Here is a 23,289-nt window from a genome sequence, read left to right as displayed (position 1 = left end):
TCAGGAACGTACTCGATGGCCCCCCTTGGCCAGGAGGGCCGTGACTTCATGGCGGTGAAGAGCCAAATGATCCCCCGACATGCGGTGGTACCGAGGTGGCATGGCTGGAGGGGAGGACAGAAAAGGGAGCGAGTAACCTCGGAAGATTAGCTGCAGCACCCACTTGTCCGAAGTGATACCGTGCCAGTGGTGAAAGACCCTGCCTCCAACCGGCGTGGGGTGCCCCCTGAAGCTCAGATTACGAAGGCTTGGAGGTGGAAGCAGCGGGTGCGGACTGCCCCGCCCGCTGGTTACCAGACCCGCCCCTGCGGAAGCCACGTCCGCACCCACGTTGAGGTAGGTTCTGCACAGGCTTTGTGGAGGAGCGCGACTGGGTGCCTTTACCCTGGCCACGAAAGGAAGGCTCTTAGCGGAAAGACCCAAAGACTTAGCCGTGGCCCGTGAGTCCTTAAAGCACTCCAGGGCACTGTCCGCCTTGTCGCCAAAGAGACAAGAGCCATCAAAGGGTATGTCCATGAGCGAGCTCTGGACATCAAGCGAGAACCCGGTAGACCGCAACCAGGCATGACGCCGCAACGCCACAGTCGTGGAACTCGCCCTGCCCAAGGAATCAGCCCGTGTCCAGACCACAACTGATGGCAAACTTCGCCGTATCCTTGCCCTCCGCAATCGCTTGGGAAAAGACAGCCTGGACCTCTTCAGAACACTGAGGCAGGACCTCTGCTACCGTATCGCACACGGCGTGGGAGTAACGGCCCAACAAGCAGGCGGTATTAACTGACCGCAACCCCAAGCTGGCCGAGGAGAACAACCTCTTGCCATATTGGTCCAGCTTCTTAGAGTCCTTATCCGGCGGAGCCGTGGGAAAGGCACTCTGCGACGTCGAGGCCTGAATGACCAGGCTCTCAGGCGTGGGGTGAGTGGTCAAGAAGGCAGGGTCACCAGGTGCCGGGCGATGACGCCTAGTGACGTTCTTATCCACCGGTGCCCCCGAGGCCGGCCACAACCAAGTGCCCAAGATGACTTCTGTAAGGGCCTCATTGAAAGGGAGCAACGGCTTCGAAGACGTAGACGCCGTCTGGAGTACCTCCGTAAGGAGGTTGGTCTTAAGGGCCACCATAGGGAGGTCGAGATGGAGAGCCTCCGCAGCTCGACGCAGCACCATAGTGTAGGAAGCGCTCTCCTCCAAAGTAGGCAGAGGGGAGGCAAACCCCGGTCAGAAGACACATCAAGTTCACCCGCATCTTGAAGGTCATCCACCCAATCCACCCAATCCCGCTCTGAGTCACACTGCCGTGCAAGGGGGTCCTCGGAGCCGTCCCAGTCCTCATCCGGCCCAGGGGTAGAAGGAGCCGGCCGCGGTGGCAGGACCGGAGACGGAAAAAGGGGCCAGAGGCGCCGGTGGCTAAATACGAAAACTGAATTACCTCAGGTCCCGTGTTCACTACGCCACTGGAGTCAAGCCATCCTGGCTGAAGAGGGGTGAAACCCCGAAACCGATCCTAGGATGCTTGATTCCGGTCCAGGATAGACATGGCTTGGCAGTTCGGGCTGGACTGTTCCCATGAGGCACAGGGTCAAGACTGATTTGCATATGGCCATGTCTGAACTGGGGTGGCGTGGTGAGCAAAATAACGATGAATTAAACCCAGATCTGTGACTGGGGGTGAATGTTTTGCCAATGTGCAACATTCCGTCCATCATCTTGTGTGTTTTGCTATTCGCCCTATGTGGGAAGGGTATGCCCAGACGTGGGTCCCGTGTTCACTACGCCACTGGAGTCAAGCTATCCTGGCTGAAAAGGGGTGAAACCCCGAAACCGGTCCTAGGATGCTTGATTCCGGTCCAGGGAAGACATGGTTTGGCAGTTCGGGCTGGACTGTTCCCATGAGGCACAGGGTCAAGACTGATTTGCATATGGCCATGTCTGAACTGAGGTGGCGTGGTGAGCAAAATAACGATGGATTAAACCCAGATCTGTGACTCGGGGTGAATGTTTTGCCAATGAGCAACATTCCGTCCATCATCTTGTGTGTTTTGCTGTTCGTCCTCCATACAACAACAGCTAAGGAGGCGCTCTCCTCATTCGCCAGGCCAGGAGGGTGTCCAGGCCACTGGCATTTTGTAGGTTTTCATATTGACTGTCTTAAGTATATTGAGGACAACTTCATCCCTTTAATCAAGTGTATCCTTATCAGAGTCTGTGCCAAAAATGTTGTGTTGTTCCTGGGCCCTGTCACATTGTAAGGGCATTGTCTTTGAATAAGATGGGTTGCTGGAGGGCTGCCCAAATGGGATCGGAGCACGTCCCCAGTTGATGTAATTTTGGCTAGGAGTTGGAGAGCACAATGGGCTATGCCTCCTCCAGCACCAGCGATGCAAAAGGAACCACCGCAGGTCATGGAGCAGGAACCAAGGTAAGCACTGGTGCACAACCCGAAGCGGTTCTGGAGGTTCAAGATGGAGCAGGGGGCTGAAACACTGGTGGAAATCTGACTGAAGGTCCTTGCGGATCCTTGTGACTGACTGCAACGCAACGCAGATCTTCAGGTGAACGGTACCTTCTTTTTTACTTCGAATGTTCATGGTGTGGAGTTTTTCGATGTTTGGTGACGGAAAGTTCTGCCTTATGGTCTTGTATGACTTTCGTATTCATCTGGGTGAAGCCGTCATAATGCCTGGAGTTGTGCTTCAAACACAAGAATAAAATGCATACCTTGTGGGGATTTGTCACACACATCTATTTGCGCCAGTCCCTATAAGGTTTGAACCCTGTTGGTTAGAGAGTGGAAATTTTTTCTTGCACTCTGGTATACTTCAAACGATGATGGAAAAAAAATTGTGAGAGACAAAAGAGTAGCTTTGTATCTGCCTCTGAAGTTGCGGAAATAAAGGAATGGACGTCATCGCAAGGGTGGTACTTACATGCGACTCCGCTCATCACTTTCAGAGGTCAATGACGTTGACGCGAAGCTGCATGATCCCACCTACCAGCATGCAGGAGTACTGCTCTAAAGTTTTCAGATCCAGTCTGAAATCTGGGGAATATTCACAAGGTGAGGAATCTGCGGTTAGAATTATCCATTAAAACTGAACAACTAGGACCAATGGTAGTAATCAGAGTGTGAGAAAGACTGAGCTACAGACTAGTGGCTGCTGTGCTGCAGCAGGTAGAAAATTAAACAAGATACATAGGCCTTGCAATCCTAAATCCAACCTAATTTGATTTCCTGGGTATAATGTTGTCTCTTAAGCAGGGAGCAATTACTTCATGACATCAAAGATCTGAACTTAGCATTTTCTTTTTCATAGGCTTTCCTTTCTGCTAAACTAACCCTCGCCCTCCCACCCCTCAAGCCATTGTTAAAGCTTGCACATCTCTAATCCCGATAACTTGCATCCTCGTAGGAGCCAGTTTGTACCTCCTGCCTTTCCCGTTAGGCAGATGGAAAATAATTGAATTTTATTATTAAGGGAAGGCTCATACAAGTCTGGCTTTTTAAACAGTGAAGCAGGCAGGCAGCTGACTGCCTTAGTATCTTTTGAATATTGTATTATGATTTCTACTCTGCGCCACCCATCCCTTACCCCGACATCTACCATCCTTTCCTCTCCTGAGCCATTCTTCCTGCATTCATTCTTTTTTTCATTCTCTCCCTGGCTGGTTTTCCATAAAGCACTGTTGCCTGTCTAGTGAAATAACGTCTTGAAGAAAACCGCCTCAGCCCACATGGCTCTTACTTCTTTCCCTTTGTCTTTTCTTCACTTTGGCTCTCCTCCTTCATCGCTATGACTTGTGCTGGCATAATGGCTTATACAAATAATGCACATACCATCTTAGGAAAGCCAGAGTCAAAAATGAAGTCACTAGCACTACAAGTTACCTATAACACAGTTATCCATTATTTATTCTGTCAATATATTGGCACATAAATATTATAGGGGCACATTTACAGTTTGAAATCTTTCACTAAAGGTCACAAAAGTTGCCACCTCCTTCGATGCTTATGTGCTTACATATATGAAGTTTGGTAAACACAGAGCAATGATTTTACAGTCTAAAAGATGTTCTGACCTCTATCACAGTGGGGTTTGCTTTGCAGGCCAATTAAAGCTCAAGTTCATCAAAACTGCACCTAATTTCACAACATTTAAAAGGTATATTAAAACTATTTAGCTGAAGTGTTCATTTAAAAAGGAAAAAAATTGCGTCCGCCATTTGAGATCAAGCATGTTAAACATATCTGAGACTTATCTATAGTGTGGGGTGTGGATATGAGACAAAAGAGCAAAAAAAAAAAAGGGTTTAATTCACAAAGCTATATGCTTGTTGCACAAGTTACTGCTTGTGTAACGATATATCTGTAAGAGACATTAGTTAGTGATAGATTCCTTACCTTAGAATATTCCCCAGGCTCAGTCTGGATCCGGAAAGTTTTCGGCTTAGCAGTACCCCTGTGCGCCAGTAGGTGGCGCCGTGCGGCTCCGCGCCCGTCACTGGCGTCGTGCGCGCCGAGATGACGTCACGGAGGCTACTTAGGCACCACCCATGCACGCTGACGTCAGTTCTGTACACAACTGTCCGCGCCGAAACGCAGAGCCATGTGAGAAACTGACCTTTGGTGCATAAAACTAGAGCCCTAAAAGGGGATGACCTTAACCCTAGTAATCAGTTCGCAGAACGGGGAGGATGGGTGGGGCGGTAAGGAATCTATCACTAACTAATGTCTCTTACAGATATATCGTTACACAAGTAGTAACTTGTGCATCTGAAAGAGACACGTTAGTGATAGATTCCTTACCTTAGAATAGATACCCCAGCAATACCAACCCCGGTGGTGGGTCTGCGAACAAAATTATACCAGAAAGTCGCAGAGCACAGAACGGCCAAAGAAGCCATCTCTCCAGACCTGACTGTCAAGGCAGTAGTGCTTGGTAAACGTGTGCAGCGAGGCCCACGTAGCTGCCTGACAAATATCGTGCAAGGGGACACCACGTCCCAAGGCTGTAGTGGCTGCAGTTGCCCTGGTCGAATGGGCACGCAGTCCCACAGGAGGCTCCTTCTTGGCCAAGGAGTAACAGACTTTGATGCACAGAACGACCCACCGGGAGATGGTCCGACCTCTTTTGGCGCCCACATAGCCAACAAAGAACTGATCATCCACCCGGAACTGCTGTGTACGCTGCAGATAGAATGCGAGCGCACGTTTTGGGTCCAGACGGTGGAGCCGCTCCTCTTCCCTTGAAGGATGCGGAGGCGGAAAAAAGGTGGGCAAGGTGATGGTCTGCCCGATGTGGAAGGGCGTGACAACCTTTGGCAAGAAAGAAGGACGTGTCCTCAGAACCACCTTGTCCGGATGAACAGAAAGGAAAGGAGGTTTGGAAGAAAGATCCTGGAACTCACTCACTCTCCTGGCAGAGGTGATAGCTACCAGGAAAGCCGTCTTGAGAGTAAGACGACGTAAGGGACAGTTATGAAGGGGCTCAAAGGGAGCGCACATCAGAAAACTCAAGACAAGATTCAAGTCCCACCGAGGCATTATGAAGTGCACAGGTGGGAACGTATGCGTAATGCCCTTACGAAAACGGTTAACAACCGGGGACTTTAAAAGAGAAGGCTGATCTGGAAGCCGTAGAAAGGCAGAGATGGCCGAAAGATAACCTTTAACAGTGCCCAGAGCAGAGCCCTGTAGGGCCAAAGAGAGAAGGAATAGAAGAACCTCAGAAAGAGGGACAGAAAGGGGATCCACAGTCTTAGCTGTGCACCATGCAACAAATCTGTTCCACCTACAGACGTACACCATTTTAGTGGAGGGACACCTGGCTGCCAGGATGACATCACAGATTTCGGGAGAAGGATCGAAAGGTGTCAACTGTCGACGCTCAATCTCCAAGCATGGGGGTGGAGGCTGGACAGGTTTGGGTGGAGGACCGTCCCCTGCTGCTGCGACAGAAGATTCTCCCGAAGAGGCAGACGGATCGGGGGATCGATGTTCATACTGAGTAGCTCGGGATACCATACTCTTCGAGCCCAGTCCGGAGCCACAAGAATAACTTGGGCCCGGTCACGCCTGATCTTCTTCAGCACTCTGGGCAGAAGTGGTATAGGAGGAAAGGCGTACAACGAACTGCAGCTCCACTCGGGACTAAAAGCGTCTTTGAGCGAGTGCCGCCTTGGAAATTCCAATGCACAGAACTGATGACATTGCACGTTCTCTTCGGTGACGAATAGATCTAACCACGGCTCTCCCCATCGCAGAAAGAGACCTTGCACCACTTCCAATTTCAGACGCCACTCGTGATCCACCATGCACCGGCGGCTGAGTTTGTCCGCCCTGGCGTTCAGAGAACCTGCCAGGTGTTGAACCACCAAGGTAATGCCTTGATGTTCCAGCCACGTCCAGAGGCGCAGAGCCTCCTGACATAGGGTCCACGGCCCCACCCCGCCCTGTTTGTTGCAATACCACATGGCGGTGGTGTTGTCCGTGAACACCTGCACTACACTTCCCCGGACAGAGGGAAGGAATGCCTTCAGTGCAAGCCGGATCGCCCACAGCTCCAGAAGGTTGATATGGAGCCGGGACTCCGCCGGAGACCAGAGGCCTCTGAACTCCGCCTCTCCCATGTGGCCTCCCCAACCCAGGAGGGACGCATCCGTCACTACTGTGTGCTCCGGTTGGGGAAGGGAGAGGGATCTGCCATTGACCCAATCGCGATTTGTAAACCACCACTGCAAGTGCCGTGCAGTGCCCTCCGAGATCTGGACATGATCGGACAGGTTGCCCTGATGCTGCGCCCACTGGAACTTCAGGTCCCACTGCAGAGCCCGCATATGCCATCTTGCATGCGGCACCAGCAGGATGAAGGAGGCCATCAGGCCCAGAAGCCGGAGGGTCATCCTGACTGAAACCCAGGATAGAGGTTGAAAGAGCGGAACCATAGCCTGAATATCCCGGACTCGCTGTTCGGGAGGTTAAACCCGAAACAGCGTCGAATCCAGAACCGCTCCGATGAAAGGGAGCTTCTGAGAGGGACTCAGCTGCGACTTCGGCACATTGATGGAGAACCCCAGCAGATGCAGGAGGTCGGCCGTAGTCTGGAGGTGGGACACGACTGCCTGGGGCGAGCCCGCCATCAACAACCAGTCGTCGAGGTAGGGGAAGACTGACACCACTGACCTGCGCAGATGAGATGCGACCACCGCCATCACTTTCGTGAACACCCGAGGGGCGCTGGTAAGGCCGAAGGGGAGCACGGACAACTGAAAATGCTCCTGGCCTACCGTGAACCGCAGGTAACGCCGGTGGGCCGGCAGGACGGGAATGTGAAAATAAGCGCCCTGCAAGTCCAACACTACCATCCAGTCTCCAGCGCAGACAGGACCTGTGCCAGAGTCAGCATCTTGAACTTCTCCTTCCGGAGGAAGCGATTGATGTCCCGGAGGTCCAAGATGGGGCGCAGGCCCCCCTTGTCCTTCTTGGGGACCAGAAAGTAGTGGGAATAGCAACCACTCCCTACTTCCTGATCAGGAACGTACTCGATGGCCCCCCTTGGCCAGGAGGGCCGTGACTTCATGGCGGTGAAGAGCCAAATGATCCCCCGACATGCGGTGGTACCGAGGTGGCATGGCTGGAGGGGAGGACAGAAAAGGGAGCGAGTAACCTCGGAAGATTAGCTGCAGCACCCACTTGTCCGAAGTGATACCGTGCCAGTGGTGAAAGACCCTGCCTCCAACCGGCGTGGGGTGCCCCCTGAAGCTCAGATTACGAAGGCTTGGAGGTGGAAGCAGCGGGTGCGGACTGCCCCGCCCGCTGGTTACCAGACCCGCCCCTGCGGAAGCCACGTCCGCACCCACGTTGAGGTAGGTTCTGCACAGGCTTTGTGGAGGAGCGCGACTGGGTGCCTTTACCCTGGCCACGAAAGGAAGGCTCTTAGCGGAAAGACCCAAAGACTTAGCCGTGGCCCGTGAGTCCTTAAAGCACTCCAGGGCACTGTCCGCCTTGTCGCCAAAGAGACAAGAGCCATCAAAGGGTATGTCCATGAGCGAGCTCTGGACATCAAGCGAGAACCCGGTAGACCGCAACCAGGCATGACGCCGCAACGCCACAGTCGTGGAACTCGCCCTGCCCAAGGAATCAGCCCGTGTCCAGACCACAACTGATGGCAAACTTCGCCGTATCCTTGCCCTCCGCAATCGCTTGGGAAAAGACAGCCTGGACCTCTTCAGAACACTGAGGCAGGACCTCTGCTACCGTATCGCACACGGCGTGGGAGTAACGGCCCAACAAGCAGGCGGTATTAACTGACCGCAACCCCAAGCTGGCCGAGGAGAACAACCTCTTGCCATATTGGTCCAGCTTCTTAGAGTCCTTATCCGGCGGAGCCGTGGGAAAGGCACTCTGCGACGTCGAGGCCTGAATGACCAGGCTCTCAGGCGTGGGGTGAGTGGTCAAGAAGGCAGGGTCACCAGGTGCCGGGCGATGACGCCTAGTGACGTTCTTATCCACCGGTGCCCCCGAGGCCGGCCACAACCAAGTGCCCAAGATGACTTCTGTAAGGGCCTCATTGAAAGGGAGCAACGGCTTCGAAGACGTAGACGCCGTCTGGAGTACCTCCGTAAGGAGGTTGGTCTTAAGGGCCACCATAGGGAGGTCGAGATGGAGAGCCTCCGCAGCTCGACGCAGCACCATAGTGTAGGAAGCGCTCTCCTCCAAAGTAGGCAGAGGGGAGGCAAACCCCGGTCAGAAGACACATCAAGTTCACCCGCATCTTGAAGGTCATCCACCCAATCCCGCTCTGAGTCACACTGCCGTGCAAGGGGGTCCTCGGAGCCGTCCCAGTCCTCATCCGGCCCAGGGGTAGAAGGAGCCGGCCGCGGTGGCAGGACCGGAGACGGAAAAAGGGGCCAGAGGCGCCGGGAGCGGCGCCGGCCGGGGCCGTCCCGGAACCACATCCCAATGAGGATCCCAGGTCGGAACGAAATGGTCCGAGAACCGGGGCAGGGGCAGGATAACCGGCACCCAGTGCGGCCCTGTGGCGGAGCCAGGGGCAGCGCTGGGGCCGGAGCCAAGGGCAGCGCCGGAGCCAGCGGTGCTGCACCTTGCGGCGCCAGAGGCGGTGCCGCCGGATCAACAGGATCTGGACACGGGACCGCGGGGCCCGCAGGCGGGAGCCTGAGGCCTAAACAGGCGGTCCATGGCAGCAAGAAACTCTTGCATCTGTTCGGGAGTCGCCGACGGACCGGGAATAGCGGGTAGGCTGCGGGACTCCCAGGCTCCGGAGGAGCTGCCGGGGCGGAGCCCCTGTCCCCCTCCGGGGAGCAACGGGGGGACGTCAGTGAGCGAACACGCTTCTTCGACTTCTTCTTATGGTGTCGCTTACCGGAATCTGAAGGTGAAGACTTAGAGTCCGAGGAGCAACGGCTCTGGTCCCGCGAACGGTCCCGTGAACGGCCCCTAGACCCAGAGCGGCGGTGAAGGAGTGCCAGACCTCAAGCAACTTCCGGCGCCGCTCCCGCAAGGCCTTTGGGGCCATGGCACGGCAGTCCCGACAATCCCGGGAGTCATGGTCGGGGTCCAGGCAGTAGAGGCAGACATCATGGGGGTCCGCCACCGACATATTACAGCGGCACGACCCATAAGACTTAAAGTTGGGTATCCCTACGTGAACCAGGAGACAAGAGAAGGAGACAAAAGTCTCAAAGAAGTGGTCAAAAATTGACCGGGGTACGTGCTCAATCCGGATCTGCGCTTTCGGCGCGGAAAAAGAAAGAACTGATGTCAGCACGCAAGGGTGGCGCCTAAGTAGCGTCCGTGACGTCATCTCGGCGCGCACGCCAGTGACGGGCGCGTAGCCGCACAGCGCCACCTACTGGCGCGCAGGGGTACTGTTAAGCAGAAAACTTTCCGGATCCAGACTGACGCCTGGGGAATATTCTATGGTAAGGAATCTATCACTAACGTGTCTCTTTCAGATTAACTGTAACTTACATATGCAAGTTACCACTTTTACAAGAGCAAAATCACTTATATAATTAACAAATATATTTCCTCCTGTGTGTGGGGGTGCGCATTACATGATAGGAATGCACCAGGAAATTCGCAAACCCATTTCTGACTCCTTGACAGACTGAAAATAGTCAGTGATTAATCCCTTTTAATGTTAGGAAAGGGACATCCCCAAAGCAGATCGGGGACTGGAGCATCAGGCTTAGATGTGAGGGATTAGCAGGTTTGCAGAGTTTGTCAGAAGCGTGTGGTTTTATTGAGTATGTTTGGATTGCAGGATGTGTCAGAGGGGTCCAAAGTGTGGGGTGTTGCAAGTGGGCACGGAGAGAATCACAAGTCAGTAAGGATTACAAAGTCTATCAGATCAGCAGGGTTTGCAATGTCTGCTAGGAGTCAGCAAGGTCCCTTAGCATCAGGGGTCAGCTGGCTAGAAGTGTGAAGAGTCAATGGCATTGTGGTTTGTGACACTGTGGGGTTTTCAGAGTGTGTCAGAAGTCCCTGAGATTTACAGTGTTTGTCACGAGTCACTGTGGTTGCAGTGCATTTTGGGATACTGGGTTTTCAAAAGTGTGTAGGCGGTCATTGGGTTTTGCAGTGTGTCAGGGGTCACTGGGAGTTGCAGTGTATTTTGAGTTACCGGTTCTACAGTGTTCGTCAGGGCTTAAAAAACACAAACCCAATAGACACACTCATCAGAGGTGCTGCAAATGTCCTCAGACTTCCTCCCTTGGTGGTACAGGATGCTCTGAGAACATGCGCCACCAAGAAATCAGGGAGCCGGTCTACAGCATCAACAACTGTGTCCCTAGCTGGACCTGCCCCTATTGTTGCTTTATATTTTAAAGGAATTTTGGAGGGTTGAACAGCAGTAGCAAATCTACTGCTTCTGCGTCACTTCAATTTCTGGACACTATTCTCTGCCCAAAACATGTGGTGCAGTAACATATATATTCTGCACTCTTGGCTGAAGGATCTAAAGTGCTCATTCCAAGGATCTGTGCTGGACTTCTATGGTCACATGCTTGAATCCATGTTAGTCTACATAGCCTTTCATCCATTTGAGGGTCATAATAAAATAAGTACCAAAGGATGAACTACAGGATTTCGACACATATATCCAGTCCACTTGGAGGCACTAGAGGCATGGAACCCCCATCACAGGGCTGTGCCGCTCTAAAATCACTACGGACAGGATTCTCACTGGCTCTAAGGCACTAGAAAGGGGTTGGGCAGCTCTGAGCAGCCCACAGGCAGGGCAATGATCTGACAACCTAGCCACTTTCCATTTAGTTTGGCTTCAATTCTGACACTGTGGAGTGTATTGGGTATACAAGTCACTTACAGTCGACTTGAAAGATCCACTCTCTCAGAAACCTTGCAAAAATAAATCAATGGAAATTAACCAGAATTACAGAAAATTCTGTGTCCTGGTTTTTTGTGAGAAGGAATGTAAGATGGCAGGGTGGTAATTTTAGGAGACCAGGTGGTGTGGTACAGAACAGAGTAAGATGAGAGAAAGTGCTGATAGAAGAGGAGTAAGGGAAGAAGAGAAAGGACGGGCTGGTGTGGAGGATGAGGCAAGCACTGAAGGCGAAAGCTTGAGGCAAGCTGGATAAGAGCAGATGATTTTAGGGAGAAAAGGGCTATAAGCATCCTTAATTTATTAAATGAAATAATATTAGACACAGGGGCCCAAACATTTCCTAGCAGTCTTCTGCAGTTCTGCTGAATGTCAGAGTTGATAATACCTGATTTAGCTTTCAGCCTCATTTTTCCATCACTATACACTTCCTGTCTATTTAACGCACTCTTGCAGGTTCTTGGTTATCCCTGCTTTCTCCTTTTGCCACATTTTCCTATCTTTAAGCTAGCTCTCACTTTTCCACCTTTGAGTCTCTTGCTCTGGGTCAAGGTTTAAAGATGAAAAACAAGTCCCCGTCTCATAAACTGAGTGACTGTGCCTACCACAGCACAAATAAAGCACTGGTTGTGTGTAAGGTAATGCATGAAGAGAGAATAGAAGGGAACTCACTAAGGGAAATTAGTAAGGGCTAAGGAAGTGTTATACAGCTGCAGATGGGAAGAGGGGCAGAGGAAGAACTGGTGTAGGATAAAGGGGCTTTTGTACTATATGGTTGAGAGGTAGGAATTATGTCATGAGGGTGTAAGGGGAGATGAATAACTGATTGTGAGAATTACATATTCTTTCTTTAATGTCCCTTATGAATGAACCAGTGTTTTTCGTCTTGCTGCTGTACACATTCCACAATGAGGAAGGAGAGAGACCAGGAGAGATGCCCAAAGATCGATAGAGAGAGAGAGAAAGACACCCAGACCGAGAGACAGTCCTTGCAATACAAAGAGCGATAGTGAGTGAATGAAACCCAGTATTATTTTACAGTAATTAGCTTAGAATATCAATGCACAGAGACTTTGGCTGTAAATTACAGCTGTCCTAAGCTAATCTTGCTAATTTGTATGATTCTCTAAGTGACTATAAGGTGAGGTCAAAGCCCTGATATCAGGGAGAGGGGACAAAGGAAACAGAAAAGGGGGACCAGGTAAGAGAAAATGAAGAGAGACACTACAGGGAATGAGAAAGGAGACTTGCAGGTGGACTGGACTTACCCAAGACAGACAAAACAGTGCTTCATGGGTTTATGGAGGTCACAGGGAGAAGATAAGGTGAGTAAGAGGGTGTTCCTTGAAAAAGAAAATACTGCAGGCAGATTTTTCACTGATGTTACTATTTTATATTTTGGTCCTTTTAATGTTCATTGTAATGTTGCATGTTTGGGTATCTGGTCTTTGCTGTGGGAGCACAGTAGCTACTTACACTTTGTGCTTGGTTTGGGTGTTTTGTGCTGTTGTACTGCCAACATCTTTTCAAATGTGTGCTGCATTTCAGACCATGTGAGTGCCTGAGCATAATAAAACCATGAATATTTGATAGGAGCTGAAACTCGGCCTAACTATGCATTACCAAGGATTGCAGATTCTGTATGCTCTGTGCTAATACGGCCTGGACATGAGGCATCCTGCCCATGACAGCAAGAGAGTTGTCTCATGTACTGACATCTGACAGAGAGGTCTGTGAGGTGCCTCTTTGAACAACTATAGCAGTGGCAAAAGAATTCATATGGGGAACAAGTAATTACTCAAAGTTCTTATATCACAAGACTCAGAAACTGAAAAAGGGCACCTAAAAGGGAATTATCTGGGGCACATTCCTCGGTTTTTGATATCTTTGAATGTGGTCAAAACAGTTTAAAATGAATCCTAGTTTTGAGAGGAATGGCTTGCATGGTTTAAGAAATATGGCTGCATTTCCTAAGGTGCAGTTATCAGAAGAACAAAGTAATGAAGAATTGCTCCAAAGGATAGAGCTGGCGGGAGGGAGTTATAACAGTCTCTTTGTGAAACAGAAGTCAGAGATGGGGAGTGGAGTTTTCATTTGCACACAAATATGTAACCCACTTTTCTAGAGGCACAAGGACGTAATCATAATAGGAAAGCACCTATAAATCTGGAACTGCGATACCAAAAGATTCGACCAGGCACAATCTACCAGGCAGCCTGGTGTAAGCTTTCAAAATGTTGTTGTGTTATCTTTGTTCCTGTAACAGTTTCAACTTATTAAATTATTAAAGAGAGCTTGTTTTGAAGGTTCAAGGCTATGGACTTTGGGGGTCACATACCTGGTCATGATAAAACAAATCACTGGCTATGTGCACCATTTTCTCCACGTGAATAATGCCCCCGATGGTGTGGATGTCGATGTCTGCCAGCATGGTGAGAACTAGGATCGCCTCTACCAGAAGCTGGCGGTACTCCGGCTGGGGCACTCGGTTCAGCACGGACTCCACGTGGACGGAGAACTTGATTTCACCGGGAGTCATCTGGTGAAGAGAAAACAGACGTTAACACAACACACTTTCACTTCAAAATAGTCAGTCTGTGGCCACTGCATATGCCTTAGCAGGATACACAACTGCAACCGTGGTGGTACTCAACCCCACAATTATAAGGCAGAACAACTGGAGCAACATGAACTGAGGATTAGAATTTATCAAGACTCACTAATTTGAGTTATCATGAGTTTGAGGATATTTAAATAATAATTTTAACAAGGGCATCCTATTTTGGTTACAGAAACCGATTTCCTCCAATGCATTTTTAAATGTAGTGTCACGAGGCAGATAGGGACATTGTCGACATCGCTAAATTAGCATGATCCCAGAAGCCATGATGCTGCTTTTGCGTACGTTACTACATGTCTTCATTTTTGCAAGACTCTGTTTATGCCTTTCACATGAGAACCGTCTGCTTGGTCTGTTCTCTGCCTGTTCCTGGAGTTTAGTCTGAACATTGTGAGCAAGGTCAATAAACAATGCCCCTTGTTATTTTGTTCTGGTCAGTCCCTAGCACCTAGACAAAACATGCTAATGCAGCTGCTGCTGGATACTCGTTCTTTGTTATTATGGGGCTGCATGTTTCGGTAAGACACACTTGGAGAGGGAGCCATGCGGTTCCTTTGATGTAGATATACCATCTAGGCACTAAAATATCTGGTCTTCTGACAAAGCCCAGAGATTTTCTATCATATAATAAAGCTTCTTCTTAGCAAGGGGAGGGTGGTTAGACCTTACAGTCCTTTATCCACTGTCTTTGTATGTTGACATCTCCCTTAATGATATCTGGCCTTGCTGCAATGCTGTGTTAGGTTTGTGAATCTGGTTGTGGCTTGTATACTGCGTTTTAGAGCACGACAGTTAAAATAAACATTTTAAACTTTAGTTGTGTTTCGGTCAGTTCTTATTGTGAACATGTACGAGAGGGTGAGCGAAAAGGTGTGTCTTGTTACCGCGATTCCTGAGAGATCCGGGAGTGTTGTGTTCTGGGGTGTCTAATCATGTGCTTCTTCATGAGTGTGTAGGACAGCGAGTAAGACACTATAGCTAGTCGGTCCTGGGTTTGTGGGTACTAAGGTGGTGGGAAGGCTTAGCCCCTATACACCGAGGTCCCATATTCCTGCGGATAGTTCTGTGTATGTGCAGAATCCCTGCAACAGTAACAAACTCAGGTAACCAACATTGTGGCATATGTAAATGTAAATGTAGTGCATTTATATAGCGCTCCGCACCCCCCCCGAAAGGGTCTCTCAGGCGCTGTGCACATACCGCTGTGGAACCCTTCCTGGCCTTTCCCTGTGAAGTGCCCACTCCTGGGCACCCCCAAGGTGAAGCCAGGCATCCTAGCGCGTTTGGGGCCGTTGTGGAGATTAAGCAAGCTATTGCCCAGAGTTGCAGAGTGGGACACATGATTAGAATAGGCACCGATGCGAGAATTATCGGGTCTGGGGAAATTGAGCCCAAGACCCGCCGAGGCGGGAATTGAACCCTGGTCCGGGCCAGACCTCTGCATCAGGGTCTGCCGCTCTAACCATTGAGCCACACTTCTCCACATATGAGGAAGGAAGGTCTGTGGTAAACACTGATAGCTTTACAGCAACCCAGAACTTCAGGTCCTGCACGTAAAACCTCTGTCAATAAGTGTGCGAGAGCAAACTCGAGCCAGGGATGAAAGCTACACACAAAAAGAAAACAAGTTACTTACCTGTAACTACAGTTATCCAGTATTGGTATCTTTCATAGATTTACATGCCTGAATCATTCCACGTAGCCGAGATGGGAGTCCCACGGTAATATACAAAAGTAGTGCCATAAGTAATAAATAGGCCCAAAGAGGCCAAAGGCTATATCTTAGTAGCCTATCTATGTCCTTATAGGAAAAGGACCAAAAATCAGATCCAACCAATCGGCTATCGGCACCCTCTAGAACACTCCCAACAGAAGCTGTTCTCCTCAGATTTTCCAAGCACAAGTGGGAAGTAAATATCCCCAAAATCACTGAGAACTGGTTCCACGGGGAGGAGGGTGGGTGCATGTGAATCTATGAAAGATACCAATACTGGATAACTGTAGTTACAGGTAAGTAACTTGTTTTCTTATCCAGTATTGGGGTATCTTTCCTTGATTCACATGACTGAATCAGAATAGCAAGCAGTACCGAAATTGTACTGTCGTTTGCGGATAAATTGAGACTTAAAAGCATGAACAAAATAATCAGTGCAACAGTAAAGAAAATAATAATAGACCAGCGTTAAAGAAATGTAAAGAATCTGACCTTAATGAAAGAGATAATGTAACACAGTTTGTCCAACTGCTGCATCCTCCTTTTGTGCATATTGGAGGCAGTTGTGTTTTGTGAACATGTGGACATTCTTCCATGTCGCAGCACGGCATATCTTATCCAATGGAACTCCAGCAAACAAAGCTGCAGATGCAGCAACAGTCCTAGTGGAGTGTGCTTTAACTTTCACCTTGAGAGGTTTGTTTGCTTTTTCGTGGCAGAAATGAATAGCCAATGTGACCCAGCTGGCTATTGTGGCCTTTGTTACAGCAGCTCCTTGTTTCCCTGGACCATAGGCCACTAGTAGTTGATCCGTTTTCTAATAGCCTTTGTCCTTTGAAGATGGAACTTCAAACATCGTTTTACATACAATGAATGTAATGTCCTCTCAGCTGGAGAAGATGGATTCGGAAAGAAAGTCTGCAGTATTACTGGTTCGTTCAAGTGAAACTGTGTGTGTACCTTTGGAATGAACTTAGGATTTATCCACAGGATTACATAGTTCTGTGTAAAACGCAAGAGAGGCTCTTTGATCGTAAAAGCCTGAATCGCACTAACCCTCCTTGCAGAGGTGAGAGCCAGTAAGAGGGCCACCTTCCATTGGAGGCATTTAAGATCTGCTTTATGGATTGGTTCGAATGTTTGTCTCATTAGTTGTGCTAACACCACATTGAGTTCCCATGAGTTCAGGAGGCAAAAGCAAAGGAGGGAAAGTGCGAAAAAGTCCTTTCATGAATTGTTTTACAAGAGAAGAAGAACATAAGAAGGAAGCTGCGGAGATTTTCTGTACCTGGAAATAGCAGCCAGGTGAACCTTGACTGACAAGAAAGTGAGTCCAGACTTGGCCAGTGAAAGTAAGGAAGGTAATATCTGTTCAGCAGGAGCTTGAACTGGATGAACTTTATTGGTTTCACACCAACAACAAAATCTCTTCCACTTCAAACGATACGTTTTGATAGTGCTCTCAGCACGAGATTTAGACAGTATGTCTAGATAGTCCTGGAAATACTGAGATCCTTGAACTCTAGGCATTCAGGAGCCATGTGTGCAAGTGCAGGGACTGCGGATCTGGACGGACTATCTGACCACTGTTCCGTGATAACATGGTCGGTGTCGGAAGCAGGCAAATGGGTTTGTCTTGTGACAACAGGAGGAGCTCCTGGAACCAATACTGTCTGGGCCAACGGGGTACAATCAGAATTTGGCGGCAGCCTTCCATTTTCAATTTCTTGAGCACTCTGGGAATTAATGTAATGGGGGAAAAGCGTAGGCATAGATACCGGGCTATCTCATTGAAAGGGCATTTCCCCTTGATCCCGGTTGAGGGAACTTGCTGGCATAATATCGGCATTTCCTGTTCACCTGCGACGCAAACAGTTCTAGAGCTTGTTTGCCCCACGTCCGGAAGATCCTGTGCACCTGGGTTTGTTCTAACTCTCACTCATGGCAGCCGGATAGAGACCTGCTTAGCGAGTTTGCTAGTGTATTGTGTAGACCTTTGACATGCTCTGCCTTCAAGGTAATGCCGTGTAACGTTGTCCATTCCCACAATTCTTGAGCTTCCTGTGAAAGTTTTATGGACCTTGTTCCTCCTTGTTTGTTTATGTAATAAATGTTGGTCGTATTGTCGGTACGGACCAGCACTGAGGTACCTGCTATCCTTAGAAGGAAAGCTTGAAGAGACAAGAATATGGCCCGAAGCTCCAGACTGTTGATGTGTTGCTGTTTCTGTATCTGCGACCATCGTCCCTGATTCTGTAAGTCCTGCAGATGACCTCCCCATTCTTCCATGGAAGCGTCTGTCGTCAAAACGAAATCCGAGATGTCTTGCAGAAAGGAGAGACCTTGGGCAAGATTTGCTGTTTGCGACCACCAACGGCGTGCGTCCACCATACGTGTGGTTATTTGGATAACATCCTCAAAAGAACCCACTGCCTGCTGTCATTGATTCTGCAATTACTCTTGAAGAGGTCTCATTCTGAGTCGCGCCAAAGGGATCAAGTTGATCGCTGAGGAGCATATTCCTAGGAGCGATATGAATGTTCGTACAGAAACTAACGCTCTTTTTGAAATGGCTGTCGCTAATTTTTGCATGCGCACTTGACGTTCCTGAGACAAGAATGCTTTGTACTGGACGGTGTCGAGGGATGCTCCGAGGAAGAGAATGTTCTGAGTAGGAATCAGATTTGATTTGCCCTTGTTCAAAGTGAGCCCCAGTGAATTGAACAGACGGAGACAAATTGTTGTAGCACCTTTGGCTTCTTGCTTTGATGGAGCTTTGAGCAGCCAATCGTCGAGGTATGGGAAAACTTGGATCCCCCGGGATCGTAAAGTCGCTGCTACCGGTGCTAAACACTTGGTGAAGATCCGTGGCGCTGATTTTAGGCCAAAAGGTAGTACTTTCAATTGATAGTGGCTGCCAGCCACTGTGAATCGCAGATATTTTCGATGTTTTGGATGGACAGGGATATGAAAGTATGCATCTTCCATGTCCAAGGAAGTCATGAAATCCCCTTTGTTTAAGCACCCCAGAATATCGGAAAGCGGTACCATCCGAAATGTTTGTTTTTTGAGAAATTTGTTGAGATTGCGGAGATCCAGGATCGGTCGCCATTCTCCTGACTTCTTTTTGATTAGGAAGAAACAAGAGTAGAAACCTGTTCCTCTCTGCGTGCATGGTACTTCTTGTATTGCTTCCTTGAGGAGCATGATCAAGACTTCTTTGCAAAACAAGTGAAGACGAGGGGAAGAGGGACCCTTGGGCAGAGTGGTAGGTGGTATCTGAAGAAGCTCTAGCGTATGACCTTTTGTGACGAGGTCCAGCACCCAGCGGTCTGAAGTGATTTCGCGCCACCGCTGTGCATAAATAGAAATCTTCGCACCCACGGGTAGGGGGGTAAGGTTGACTGGCATCCTGCAAAGTTCATTGTTTTCGGGCAGAATCACGGCCTTGCTGCTGTGTTCGCTTTTGACCACCCTGGCGAGAGAAACCAGCCATCAATGACTGAAGGTAAGAGGATTGGTTGTACGACTGTCGGTATTGAGCTTGGTATTGTCTACACTGCTGGTTCGACTGATAGCCGCCCCGATATGTAGTGAATCCTCGCCCTCTGGCTCCACTGAAAAGAATGCGACGATATTGCAGAGCACCTAAACAGTTTGCGGTGTCTGTGTCATTTTTAATTTCCAAAAGGGCGTCATCTATATGTTTACCGTACAGTGAATCCCCATCGTAGGCCATGTCCAGTATCTTCATCTGCACTTCTGGTCTAAAGGTAGTCGCCTTAAGCCAACCTTGGAGCCGAAGAACAGCTGATCCAGCAAACTGTCGAAAAACGTGTTGGCAATGTCCAAAGCGCAGTCAATCGTTACGGAGGCAGCTCGTTCACCTTCTAACAAGATCTTCCATGCCTCATCTCTTCAATCTTCTGGGCTTGGATCTATGAATCCTGCCATGTCTGACCACATAATGGCCAATGATTGCCAACACATTAGCAGCTCTAATTGAAGCTGCAGCCATAGAAGAGAACTTTTTCCCCAAGCGGTCCATACGACGTCCCTCCTTGTCTCGAGGAGTAGTAATCGGTGTTGCAGGGCTTTTAGAATGCCGGTGTGCAGCCTGAGAAATTACAGAGTCTGGCCTTGGACGACCTATTAGGCAAGATGGACTGTTCCCTGGAGCTCGGTATTTCTTTTCTATTCGAGGCAACACTGCAGTTATGGATGCCGGCGTCTTCATGATTTTAACTCCTTACTGCCAGATGTAATCAACGATGGGAATAGAGCGAGTGACCTTCCTAGTATCTTCCTTTAAGTCATGTAAAAAAACAGTCTGTTTGCTTGACTGTCATAGGGAGCTGAAACCTAGCAGCTGCTCTCTGCATTTAATTATGAAATCCTCTGATGTCCTCAGGAGGAGAATCAGAGGGCAAATGCGGAGGCGGAGATGGTGTCTCAATTATATAATCGTCCCATGGATCTGGAGCATCTGCCTGTTTAAGCTATGATGAGAGAAGGCCCCCCTACAGTTAATTTAAAGTCTAAGAGGAGGGGGAAGAAGAGAAAAAGTCAAAAGCAAACCTCTTTCAAGACCTATATTTCTTTAAAATAGACCTGTTCAGGTTCTATCCTACCACCAAGAAAGGCTTAGACTATGTAATCATAGAAAAACTATAGAGAGATCATTTGGATTCTTTTGTATTCTTTATTTCAAATATTTTTTATAGATTTTTTTATATAATATAAAATCATATGTTAGTAACACATTTCTTATTCAATCTATTGAAAAAAGCCTGTTTTTGTGTACATGTGAACAGAAACTGCAATTAATACAGAAGGCCAACATGAATTACAGCTTATGCATAGTAACAAACTGCAAATACATTAATTAGAATGCCCCCACAACTACAAAAGCATAGCTAACACACCATACACACTGCTACAATCAAACCGCAGTCATCCCCATACTATTTTAAAACAAATATCTATATGGCGGACAATTCAATCCTGTCAGTGGTCCAGACTGATAGATAGGAGAGAAAACAAGAATAAACTGTTTCTGGTGACACTGTATCTCCAAGGACCAATCCACAAGGATAGCACTTGATTATGGTCCATATAAAAAATCTATAAAAAATATTTGAAATAAAGAATACAAAAGAGTCCAAATGATCTCTCTATAGTTTTTCTATGATTACATAGTCTAAGCCTTTCTTGGTGGTAGGATAGAACCTGAACAGGTCTATTTTAAAGAAATATAGGTCTTGAAAGAGGTTTGCTTTTGACTTTTGCATCTGCCTGTTTAGACAATTCGTCTTCCTCAACTTCTTCATCAGAGGAGGAAGCATCTTGAGGTCCAGTGGCAGGTGGATCTTGCATAGGAGCCGGTGTACTAGGCCGAATAGGCTCTGGTACAGAAGCAGGTACCTCTACCTGCGGAATTGGGTTCTCTAGCGACGGAGGAAACCTTTGACGATAATCCGCCAACATAGCCTGTAAGTCCTGTATCAGTGTAGAAGGAAGATGCGATGTTTCCCTCTGACGAGACTCCTGCTTGTGATGAAACTGGTATGCATGCCTTGGTGCCATATACTGTCTATGGTAATAATGCTCCTCTTGGTAGTCGTCCTCATAAGTGTCCTGACATTTCACGAGAAGTTCCGATGGACTATGAGCCACTCCATATGGGTCATCCTCCTCTTCCTCACCATAATCCTCCTCCTCCATTAAACCTTCTAATAGGTGGGAAGGTGGTAGCGGAGAAATTTTTGTATAGTTCTGAAAAGGCCGTTGAATTGCCTTTATCTGGTAAACCTTTGTCGACTGGGGTGCCGACGGCGCAGAAATATGAATAGGAGGTATCTTTCTAGTCGACTGTCCTGTCGTCGACGGTTGTAGAATCATAGGCATGGTCATTGATGGTGCCCTTGAAGGTGTCGACGATGGTGTTATTGACGATGCCTCTCCCGTCGACGGTGTCTTCGTCGACGGTGCAGTTGAAATCTTCGTTGACGATAGCTTCGCCGACGGGCCTTGACACTAGTCTCGTCGAAATCAAAATTATCGTCAACGACGTAACACATACCATCGACTAGGTGGTCAAAGTCGTCGTCGACACTGATTTTTTATACTTTCTACTCAGTTTCTGTAGATGAAGATCTAGGACGTCCTGTGAGAGGAGTAGAAGGCGGAGGGGATGGTGGCTCAGAGGAGTGCTTAGAACTCCTCTCTTTGTGAGGAGATGTTCCCCGCAAGTTTCTAGATGTTTCCTTCCCTCACCAGAGGAGCCCTCTTGAGATCTAGCTCTCTTGCTAGTTCGGTCCCCTTCCTCAGTCTAAGAAGAAGGACGCTACTTAGATTTTAGCCACAAAAGTAATCTTGTCCCTTTGTCCCTTAGAGTCTTGCTGGGAAAGGTACGGCAGATCTTACAATCTTTAGCCTCATGTTTGGGGTAGTGGCAATAAAGACAATCCTTATGAAGATCATCACCTTGGACCCTCTTCTTCCCACAGGTCCTGCAGGAGCGGAAGAGGACCTTCTTGTCAGACATGCTTGCTTGAAGAACTGAAGAGAAGAAAACTGAGTAGCACTCAGGGAGACTTCCTTCCACACGACGTGCAGTGAAAATCTGAGGAGAATTGCTTCTGTTGGGAGTGTTCTAGAGGGTGCCGATAGCTGATTGGTTGGATCTGATTTTTGGTCTTTTTCCTATAAGGACGTAGATAGGCTACTAAGATATAGCCTTTGGACTCTTTGGGCCTATTTATTACTTATGGCACTACTTTTGTATTTTACCGTGGGACTCCCATCTCGGCGACGAGGAATGATTCAGGCATGTGAATCTTTGAAAGATACCCCAATACTGGATAACAAAGAACCTTTTTTACAAAATGTTCCCAAGCAAAAGTATAACTGAACTTCCCAGGTACCAAAAAGGCTCAGTTTTCCAACACTGATCTACTGGACTTTCCAATAAGAGTTGAAAGAGCTAATCTTTCTGGAGTATGCAGCAAAACCTACAGCAAATGTATGCAGTTGTGCGGAAGACATAAGTGCAGCCACTTGTGATGCTTCCCCTAGGCTAACAGTACCCAAATATATTTAGGCAACATTACCGGGTGACAACACACGAGTCATTTAGTGACCTCACATTTGGGTTGTGGCCCTCAGAAATCCTTTAAAGAGCATGAGCAAAAACAAGGTAGTTTTAGCGTCTTGCACCTGGTCCTAAATCTCTAAACCTCTCTCCTCCTTGCCTACCCTACAAGACTAACGCAACCTCTCCAGCACAGAAAAAAGGCTGAAGCATTTTCGATTTAAGTAATTCCCTCCAAACTGCACTCCTCTGCCTTCTCCAAAACCCTCTGAAGCACCTGTACAAAACTGCACTAGTGGATTATGCATGAGACATATTCTGGACCTTACCCAAGAGGTAAGATAGAGGAATGTGATGGACAAGGACCAGATGAGCTTCAGGATAAATTCCCCCGTACTTGGGATGCCCAGAAACCATCTAGTACTTTTTTATTTAAGTGATTTTTGATTAGTGTGAATCATACTCAGCTGAAGAAGTGCAAGAACAACGAAAGTG

The 23,289-nt window shown here is 48.5% G+C and overlaps 1 protein-coding gene across 3 annotated transcripts in view; it reads right to left on the bottom strand.

The window, feature by feature from the left end:
* The window catches only part of PHKA1 (phosphorylase kinase regulatory subunit alpha 1), a 1,109,231-nt gene that overhangs the window by 45,711 nt on the left and 1,040,231 nt on the right, over nucleotides 1-23,289 (bottom strand). For all 3 annotated transcript variants that reach the window (XM_085630734.1, XM_085630735.1, XM_085630736.1), the window contains one exon: nucleotides 13,706-13,906. In XM_085630734.1, the coding sequence (XP_085486860.1) occupies nucleotides 13,706-13,906 (201 nt within the window). The remainder of the gene's footprint in view (nucleotides 1-13,705; nucleotides 13,907-23,289) is intronic.

The sequence above is a fragment of the Triturus cristatus genome, chromosome 10 (genome assembly GCF_964204655.1).
Source record: "Triturus cristatus chromosome 10, aTriCri1.1, whole genome shotgun sequence".
Lineage (NCBI taxonomy): Eukaryota > Metazoa > Chordata > Amphibia > Caudata > Salamandridae > Triturus > Triturus cristatus.
This window is presented reverse-complemented; position numbering and strand designations above follow the sequence as displayed.